General features: G+C 37.6%; 2 protein-coding genes across 2 annotated transcripts in view; both read right to left on the bottom strand.

Moving 5' to 3' along the window:
* Positions 1–10,579, bottom strand: part of LOC140154969 (agmatinase, mitochondrial-like) — a 498,181-nt gene that overhangs the window by 19,625 nt on the left and 467,977 nt on the right. The window lies entirely within an intron of this gene.
* LOC140154075 (uncharacterized) lies at positions 8,066–10,341 on the bottom strand. The gene is made up of 2 exons (XM_072176686.1): positions 9,379–10,341; positions 8,066–8,706 (listed from the first exon to the last, which is right to left on the bottom strand). The coding sequence occupies exons 1-2, from the start codon at positions 10,262–10,264 to the stop codon at positions 8,066–8,068; spliced, it is 1,527 nt and encodes a 508-aa protein (XP_072032787.1). The 5' UTR covers positions 10,265–10,341.

Here is a 10,579-nt window from a genome sequence, read left to right as displayed (position 1 = left end):
CCATTTTGCATTTTTCTTAAAATTATAGCGCATTGGGGACAAGTAAGATATGTATATTATAGGGGCAAGGACTACAACTACTGCACTGTAAATTTTATTTCAGCACAGACAACAGTTGTGGGGTTACAGTCAAAAATGAGGGAAAACCAATATTTGATCAATAAATCAATAACCACTTGCTTTGAGTTGCTGAATTTTCAGCACAGTAGTTGTAGTCCTTGCCCCTATAATATACATATCTTTCTTGTCACCTATGTGCTATAAATTTTGAGAAAAATGCAAAAAATAGGCATAAATTGGCCAGGGGTGTAGTACCCCTTAATACTAGCCTGTATCACGTTTCAGCGAAAAGAACGCTCTACGCGTCTGTAGTACATACCTGTTTTAATGACGTTGCAACAATGTTTCTATTGTCAGCAATAACACCTTGCATTCATACTTTTGAGTTTGTATGGAGCACGTTCGTACACAGTATAAATAAGTGAAATCAGAATATCCTGAAAGGAATTTAGGTAACAAATTTAACGACACTGACCTCGCAGCAGCTAATGTTTTCATGCAAACATGGCGAATGAATGACGTCATTAGACATTTTTAGCCTACGTTTCGTATCCTACTATCGGATCGTTGAAACAAGAAAATCTCATTCCCCGGCCTCATTCACGAATTCATGCACTCACCTTCCTACACCACCAGTTGAAATAAAACTCAAAACATCCCGTGTTATTCCTCAAAACTACATGCACCTTCATTAAGGGGGTACTATACCCCTGGCAAATTTTGTGCCTATTTTTACATTTTTCTAAAAAATTATAACACATTGGTGACAAGTTAGATATGTATATTATAGGGGCAAGGACTACAACTAATGTACTGAAAATCAGCAACTCAAATCAAGTAGTTATTGATTTATTGATCAAATATTGGTTTTCCCTCATTTTTGACTGTAACCCCACAACTGTTGTGCTGATATAAAATTTACAGTGCAGTACTTGTAGTCCTTGCCCCTATAATATACATATCTTACTTGCCCCCAATACGATATAATTTTGGAGAAAAATGCAAAAATAGGCACAAAATTGGGTAGGGGTGTAGTACCCCCTTAATAAAAAATTGAAATCCTAGTAGAAATCCGTTATCGAAAATTGTTCGATATAAATACGTCAACAAAAGTAATTTTTCTGAAGAGTAAATACCATGTGTCAAAATGGCAGCTCGCAGTTGCATCCCCTGCTTTGTACGTGTACCCAGGTCACGGTCTGTCTACGTGACGAACAGTCAAGGTCAGAGGACAGCGCAACCTGTCTGCTGCCATGCCGTAATATAGCGTGACGTGTGCACAACAACAGCCTAATATGGGCATAATGGCTCTGCCCAATGAACCATATACGGCGCTGTCAATCATCCTTATTCACAATCGCCTTTGTTGAACAGACTTTTACGCAGGTAAGAGCTCACGCTGTCCTCACTTTAGCGATTAGGATCGACGAGCGTCAGGCCGACACAATCTGGTTGTGTAGGAGACTATCATCGTGATGCCCACGTTGGAACCATTGGATTACGGAAGAAATATTCATTACCAGGACTGAAGCAATGTGGCCCTTTCTATGTTTGTACCGGGCAAGTACCAGACATTTTTCAACACAGAGCTAGTGGAGATTACTACAAATTCGTCCAAAGGTAAGCAAAGGGTTGGGGATCGCATTTTTAACTTTGACTAAACTGTTTCGGAGTTAAGGCACGCTAAAAGTAGACCATTTCGGGGGCTGTATTTGGTGTACATGTGACGTTTTGAACAGAGTAAAAAACAACCATTTATTCGCTATTGCTGATATACTCGCCAAATCATGTACCAATACACAAGGTATTGGTACATGAGATCAGGTATAAGTGGTTATGAAAACATTGCATTTATAATTGAAATACTTAAATTAATTATGCAAGCATCAATTTTAGTACCGTCTATTGATTGTACTTTTAATATCACGGGCATCAATCACCCGGGGATCCCCACCTTTTGTTAAAATGACTGAATTTTTGTTCTTTTCAGCCACTTTTTGTCAATTCAGGCTGATTGTTCCCCCTCTAACATTTCAAGTAGGACTAGGATTGGCTCTGATGATATAGCAAACCCGGGTATGGGGGATCCCTCAAATATAAAAGTGCTAAGCATGCTGGTTAATGAAATTGGTGTAAAAGAGTCAGATTTTGAATATACGGCTCCGTCAGCTCAGTGTGACATTTAGGGTCCTTTTTTTTTTATCTTTCCACTTTTTTTTTATCTTTCCACTTTAGGGGTCCTTTTTTGGCTACATAGTCTAGACACCGCAACATCCTGCTATCTGATCCAGGGCCTCAGATTCTACGAGAATCACAGAATCGATTCTCGTAACATTTGCGAGAATCAATTTCTTTCATTGAATCATGCAGTAAGTGAAGCTACTCAGATGGTTTCATATGGAAAAGTTAGGCCCACTTTCGTGCAGAAAAGATTTGACCAGTCAGCTGTGCTATGAGTATGCACAATAATGACCTATCGTCATGCATGCATGCACGCACATCATGCATAGGGAGTTTATTGACGATCGATGACCCCGGTCAATAGACATCCGGGTTCACCATGCTCGATAGTAGCTATCGGCTGATTCGTCAACATATTTTAGGGCCAAATGTCACCCTGTTCCCCTTAAAGTGTCTGTTGAAAATATGGTGTGAACCCCGGGGTGTGAACTTAAAGTGTGCACTTTATATAATAATTTTAAATATAATTATCAACCAATGTTGACTTGTTTTGGATCTCCAATAGTTGGGGGCTTTTTTGCAATTTTTTTATATTTTAATTAAAAATATATATAAATTTCTATTTTGTTTACGTTTAATAAACTTAAAACAGAAATCGACAGCCTTAGTGCACAAAACTTTGAAGTAATACTACCCGGTATTTGGAGAGTTATCAAGAACTTCAACTGTGTGACCTGTATTTTACCTTCAAATAAATATCGCAAATGCCTTCCATCCCAGTGCCTAAGGCACTACCAGACTCAAATCAAAATAACTAGACATGAAAGTTATGGAACAGTTAAAGTTTATTTTCCCTCAGCTGTGATTGACACATTTGTTTGTATAGCATATAGCCTAAGCTGCGAGCCTAAGCCTATACATGTACTACGTACATTATGAAAGTGTTTACTGTTTTATTTCTTTTAGTTATTTTAACCTGCTATGGCAATATTTGTGCATTGCCATTCAATTTTTTAGTGACATGTATAAAGTTTGTAGTTAGTTATAGAGAGAGCAATGTGAATTCAGTAAACATGGAAATGTACATGCTGTATAAAATCAAGTAATGTACACATGATATGTGACGTGTCATGTCAAAAGGAGACACTTTTGGGCAGGATCGTAAATGGAGATATAGCCAAAAATCTGCCCGGGGTGATTTTTTTCACAATTTGGGATTGTTGCGAATTTGTAATATTATTAATGTTAAAAATATTGTCTGATAATTTCAGACCGGAATATAACCTGCATCTTGTATTTTTTGAGACATTGAGGTAATTCCTACTCTCATCATTGTCAATAATATTTTTAAAGACCGATATCTCAATTTCCAATTTTATAATACCATAACTTACGAACTCAATATCTTCGCTTAAAAATGTCCGATTTCATTTGGGAAAACGGCGTTGTGGAGCAAAATATCTCCATATTTGAGATATGTAAAAACCTCAGAATTGATAACCTGCCCAAAAGTGTCTCCTTTTGACATGACACGTCACATATAACATTGCACACCTTGGCTCATACCTCTGTACCATCCCACTGTTACATTGCTTAGGTCAGACGTGATGGCACATGGTGCCTTACCATCTTCATAATCAAAGCTAATGAGGGACATCAATCCTAAAATATACTTAAGATTTGCCCTTTTTGCCCCAAAAGAAGTGAAAATATCTGCAATTCCTGGGGGAGAGCGAGGCGGGCCAAATTCTAATATTAACGGGTATGTGCCCCCCGGGATGTGCCCCCTGATACCTGGACTGAGAAAACTGACACCAAAATGGGACCACTTAATTGCATCTTTCAAGGTGTACAAGTGTTGTGGTTTGTTGTGTGGATGTGTATAAGTTGACATAATCATGCAAAATGAGGATGAGTGCTGGAGACATTTGATCTGAAAAGTTCTGAAATGGGTATAAATTTTGCTGCAAAGCCTAGAAAGAAAAAAATCAACTTTGTTCTGGCAAATGTGTCTTTTTGTCTCGCCTAAAATATGTTCAGAGGGAGACTTAGTGATTACTATGGTGTGGGTGTGTGTTTGTAGGGGGGTGGGGGTGTGTTCGGAAACTTTTGTGAACATATGTTATCTTGAGAACTGCTATGATGACGAAACTTGGTAGAGAGTATATAGCATGACCAAAGGGTCTCAACTTGATTAGATTTTCAGTGCAAAATGGTAATTTAGTATCTAATTTGCATAACTTATGCGTATCAAGCAAAATACCTTGTGAACAGATTATCTGGAGATCCGTATGGGGTACAGTAACGTACCTTGGTGGGGAGTAGCGTGGCCAGAGGTTCTTGTCCTGATTAGATTGTTAGTGCAAAATATGCTAAATCGTGTATTGTTCTCTGTAGAATGTGCACGCTTTACTGCATTCCATACGAAATCAGAGCACATTACTATTAGTATTTCAAATATAGTGCTTTCACATGATGCGTTTTGACAAATCACAAATATTTCTACTTTTACACTACAGTAATAGAATAAGACGTGCTGTATTTAAATGAGCATATTGTTAATAGGTGCAATTTACACTAATACATGTAAATTATGGCAATAGAAAAAAGACAATATAGAATCTGATGCAAAAATTCTGCATGTGACAAAGTCAATAATTTTAATATTCCCAGATAATTGTAGTAAACAACAAACAAAATGTAACCAATCAGTAGTTAAGTCCAGCCTTGTCATAGGCAATGATCAGTATTTAAAAGGTGAAGTCTGTGTAACAAAAGGTGTTCTAGGCTAGACTACTTACATAGGATGATTGCTTGTCATGCTCAGCGTAAAACATGAACGATCTATCACTTGAAGACAACATGTGCGTGCAAGGAGTTATTCTAGTTAACAATAAACATTACTTGGCCCGGCCAACATTTCTGAAATCTTAACATCATTTCAAAAGGTGAGAGTGCCTGGTTATCATAAAAGCATGCTAGGTTTACTTGTCAACCATTATTTAGACACCAGTGATGATGATGGTGATGTAGGCTTGGATAATGATGATACATACTTTGATGTTGTGAATCATTTGGACTGATGTGATATCAAATGATAAGCGTAATAGCTATATTGATGGAATTTGGATCGCCGGAATGTTTAAGCTGAAGTATTGAAGAGGGGTGCAGCAAGAAGTGTGTATGGGATGATTTTCTGGTAAGTTAGCTTATGATACTCTTGCAGTTTTTTGCATTTTATTCTGAAAACCTTTTTTTTTGGGCCATATTAAATCTAATACTGAAGTATCAACAAATGTCAAATGATCACACTTTCGTCCAACAAAATATATGATTTAAATCATAATTTCTTGGACTTTCTTAATTTATTTCCAATCTTTGCATTTATTAATTTTGTCTCCCATTGTCCTATGCCCTGCTAGAGCTATATACATCTCTCATTTAAAAAGTTTATTCCCAAAATTTCAGTCGATTCCAATTTTGTGTTTGCGATGTTATGCATGATTATGTGTACATTGGATAACATTGCTCTATAGGCTACTCTGCTGTAATTTTGTTCTGTTTTTACAGAACGTATATACCCGGGCGTAAATAAACTGGCCTCAAAAAGAAACTTATACTTTTTCACAAGGTCATATCTCTCCATAAAAATGAACAAAAATTGCGCACAGGATTACTTCAATACTCTACTCTAAACACATGTCAGTAACCAAGCAGTTGTCCAACTGACACAACAGCAAAATGCACTGACATGGAACACCTTCCTGGACCAAAATTCACAGCCCAACAAATTTCTTTTGTTGGGTTCCAATTACTCGCCTGTGAATGTGGTCCCGGAAGCTGTTCGATAACGTCTCCTTTTATAGTCATTAATAATACTAAAACAAAAGAAATCTGTTGGGCTGTGAATTTTGGTCCAGGAAGGTACGTGTCCCGGGGGAAGGTGTTCCATGTCAGTGCATTTTGCACTGCTTGGTAACGGGTAATCCTGTGTGCAATTTTTGTACATTTTTATGGAGAGGATTTTAAGATATATATGACCATTTTACTGTTGTGTCAGTTGGACAACTGCTTGGTTACTGACATGTGTTTAGAGTAGAGTATTGAAGTTATCCTGTGTGTAATTTTTGTTCATGTACAGGCGAATAATTGGAACCCAACAAAAGAAATCTGTTGGGCTGTGAATTTTGGTCCAGGAAGGTATGTGTCCCGGGGGAAGGTGTTCCATGTCAGTACATTTTGCACTGCTTGGTAACTGGTAATCCTGTGTGCAATTTTTGTACATTTTTATGGAGAGGATTTTAAGATATATATGACCTTGTGAAAAATTATAAGTTTCTGTTTGAGGCCAGTTTACAATTTGATGATATTTCTGCAAAGCGACTGTATCTGCAAGAATTTTATGAACACAAACATTTATATGTAGTCAGAGGTTTCCAGTGAGAAAATTCACCCGAAAATTCATCTCAACTATTTTATTGAAAAATGGGGGTGAGGCTATTGAGATCACAAAATGAATGCCGCTTTAAAGGTAGAGCATTTCTAAACAGTATACACTTTGTGTTTAATTTCTGTGCACAGCTGTTATTATAATATGGCTATAAACACAAACTTGCAAACATGGATTAGGAATGATTTCCCCATTTCATCATTACTTGTCACCACCAAATGGACCATATTGCCAATCATATATGATGCGACAATCAAGCAAAATCAGTTGGAACTCGGAAATATTGATTTTGAGATATAACCGTACAAAGGAAATATTTCCTTTTGTTTCCTGTTGTTTTGGAAAATCTTTAATTGCTCATATCTTTGGAACTGGTTGTTCAATTTTAAGTGGGGTTACTGCAAAATTCAGATTTGTAAATGTTTTTTACTCTCCTATAAGAAACTGATAATTTAATATTTTTGAGTTCCGACTGATTTTACTGGATCACATCACATAATTTCATCTCATCTTTTTTTATATTTTGGAAGATGCAGACAATTTTTCCATTTCATCATTCACTTGTCGCCAATAAATGGACCATATTGCCATGCTATTTCATCTCATCTTTTTATTTTATATTTTGGAAGATGCAGACAATTTTTCCCATTTTAGAAATTAAACTCAAAATGTGCAAAGGGCAATCAGGCTCCAGCTTTGAAAAGGCTGGTTTATAGCATACTTGTAACTTTTAAGAAATGATCATAGATGATAGCAATTCATACGCTCCTATATTAAAGCAGTCAATCAAAAAAGTGGTTAGAAAAGTATCAGGTTAAAACTTTAAAACCATGGGGTAATTCACACCCAGCCATAATTTTTATGATTGCCAAGTGTCACCACAATTTTGTTTCCATCTTGCTCCGGCTCCATTGCCACTATAGGATTGATAACATTCTTGTCAGCACATCCAAGATATTCACCGAGCAACAGTAGATACCCTACTCATATAAGGGATAACTTGGATATTCATCCTATAATTGTGTTTATAGTTTTATTCTACAGTACTTATTTTTTGTGTGAACATTTTGACACCATGTAATCCACACCCAGCCATATGATTGCCAAGCTCATTCTGAGTCACTATAAGTTTGTTTCCACCTCCCGTCACCGCTATTCCAGTAGGATTGATAACCTTTTTTGTGGCACATCTAAGATATTCACCGGATAAGGAGAAACAATAGATTCCATACTCGTAAGGGGTAACTTGGTTATCATTTGCTACAAAGATGGTGTCCTCACTGCAGCAAATGCCTGTAGGTCTCCAGAATGACACAGACGGCGGTGGTTCTACAGTTTGCAAAAGTTGGCCTGATTCATGTAGAATTTGCACAGTCATGTTTGTGGAGACTTTTTTTTTGATGTGTTAGGCATCCAGGGAGGAGACCAGGATGTGAGGATGATGGTGTTTAAAGGGGTAACAGCTAAGAATTGTGGTAGAATACCATCAGTAAGAGGTATGGTGTCAACATGAGTCCCAGTTTGGGTGTGTTTACTGATGAACCCTTCATACATGGGTGTTGAGAGCAGAGTAGCTCCTACAAGTACGACTCCCTTGTTATCTGTTGCAAGTCCAGCTAATCGCACATTTTCATTGCATGGTTTGTTTTGAGGTGAGACAACAGGGAATTTATCCTTCAGTGTACCTCTGTTGTCATAGATTTTCACAAAGCAGCTGAAGTCAGTTACGAAATAAAGCCCATCGGAGCTTATTGCTACATCGTGGGGAGAATAACGATTGAATTCTGGAGCTCTAGGGGCTGTGTTATTAATAGGAAGCTGGAGTTTGATTTGTCCTGTGTCATCACAGATATTGACATACCCTGCATGGATGTCAGAGATGGCAACATGGCGGCCATCTTGTGAGATGGCAATCCCTCCCGCTTGTTGCAAATGAGGCATTTCTGATCCATCGTCTTGGTGACCAAATTGTCCTGTCATCTCCCATACACCAACTTGTGGGCTGTTGTTACTGTCTGTAAAAAATTCAAGAGGAAATCAGTGTTATTTGAGCCAAAAGAGTAATGAAACGTGGAACACACATGATACTACATACAAATTATATGAAGGCCACCAACTATTTTGAACCCAAAATGAAGTTCACTTAAAAATTCTAAAGTTTGATAAGATTTTTTATTCTCCATGTTCCGGAAATCAAATAATGGGTCGATAAGCAGGAGAGCATATCAACATCAATGCACATAATTATCAATGTACTTTCCTGGGCCAGATCACATGTATTACTTCACTATGTGGGGCATGTGTTAAAGCAATGCTCTTCCAGCACAACTTCTATTATGTATTGTAACGTAACACTGACTGACTTTATGATATAGGCAGGCCCATATGCAGGATTTTTGCAGTGGGTATAGAATATTACCAAAAATGTGGATCTTTTCCGTTGATTTGAACAGTTTTTCATATATTAAAACATGAAAAGTGGTCCCTTTGTAAATTTTTCTTCCAACTTGGACCTTCTTGGACATTTTTACCTGCAGTGGGGGGGTTGCATCCTCTGTATATGGACCTGAGGTTAGGCCTAATGGTTCAGATTAGTTTGTCATGATGAAAGGCTATCAGTATCTTGAAACTACTATCTTCTGTGCTGAATATACAATGTTACTAATTATTTTGGTTTATATACTTACCAAGAAATGTTGTTATTGCTTGATTATTGTTGCTGCAATGTGGAGGTGACATGGTTGGTAGCTGTCTTAATGATAAGGACATTCTCTGCTGCTGCTCCTCTGTGTAAGGTGTGTCAAGTATGGAGATTACATCATCAATACTTGGCCTCTTCTTAGGATCTTCTTGCCAGCACAAAGTCATCAACTCAGCAACATGTGTTGGACAATCCGCTGGAATCTCTAGACGTTTATTCTCATGACAAACATGCCACACTATGGCCTGGAATCCCATACCTTCATATGGAACCTGTCCTGTCAATATCTCCCACACGACTACACCATATGCAAATATATCAATGTTGGCAGATAGCTCACAACTCTCTAGAAGTTCAGGTGCCATATGTGTCCATGTTGCTCTGTGAGTTGCTATGCATGTTTTAGCCATCTCTTTCGCAAGGCCGAAATCAGCCAGTTTCAAGACATTGTTTGTTGCTATCAGGTAGTTTTCGCATTTTATGTCTTTGTGAACTATATTCAACTGGTGAAGATATTGAATAGCTTTTGCAGCCTGCTTGGACCATGTTGTAAACAGTGACGCTTCGAGTGGGACTTTCTTGTTCTTATTTAGATATGAACGTAAGGAGCCACCTTCACACAGTTCAAATATCAGCATAAAATCCAACTCTCCAGGTACAATTCCTATAAGTTTGACAATGTTTGGATGACATAGTTTTGACAGAATTTGTAGTTCGGGAGAATCAACTTTGTATGGTCTTTTAGCAGCAACATGGACATCATTCTTTGGGTCTTTCTTCCAGATCATGTGATAAACAGAACCAAATCCTCCTTCTCCAATCTTTGTAACCAAGGTTAGGTTTTGACGAGAAATGTGAACCAAAGTGCCCATCACTCTGTATGAAGCAAAAAAGATGAAAAATAGAAAAAGTTGAAATGTGTAACATTTGGATGATGCCAGGCCTGGAAGGTTTTCTCCCTGTTTGGCATGAGCCAAGTTGTTTTGGGGTCCATTTTCAGGAATTTTGGTATAACAATTAATGCCCACTCAAATGTGGTTTATTAGTTGGTTTCGTCGGCAGAGACAAATGTGCCCAAATTACATAAATTGGGTGCATTTTGCATATTTGGCTGTATGTCTGGATGGATGTGTATGCATGTGACTATTTGGTGAAAGTTTTGGTTAAATACTCTCAGTTGAACATTG

The sequence above is a fragment of the Amphiura filiformis genome, chromosome 6 (assembly GCF_039555335.1).
Source record: "Amphiura filiformis chromosome 6, Afil_fr2py, whole genome shotgun sequence".
Taxonomy (NCBI): Eukaryota; Metazoa; Echinodermata; class Ophiuroidea; order Amphilepidida; family Amphiuridae; genus Amphiura; species Amphiura filiformis.
The sequence above is the reverse complement of the archived record's forward strand: the minus strand, read 5'-3'. Positions and strand labels throughout refer to the sequence as shown.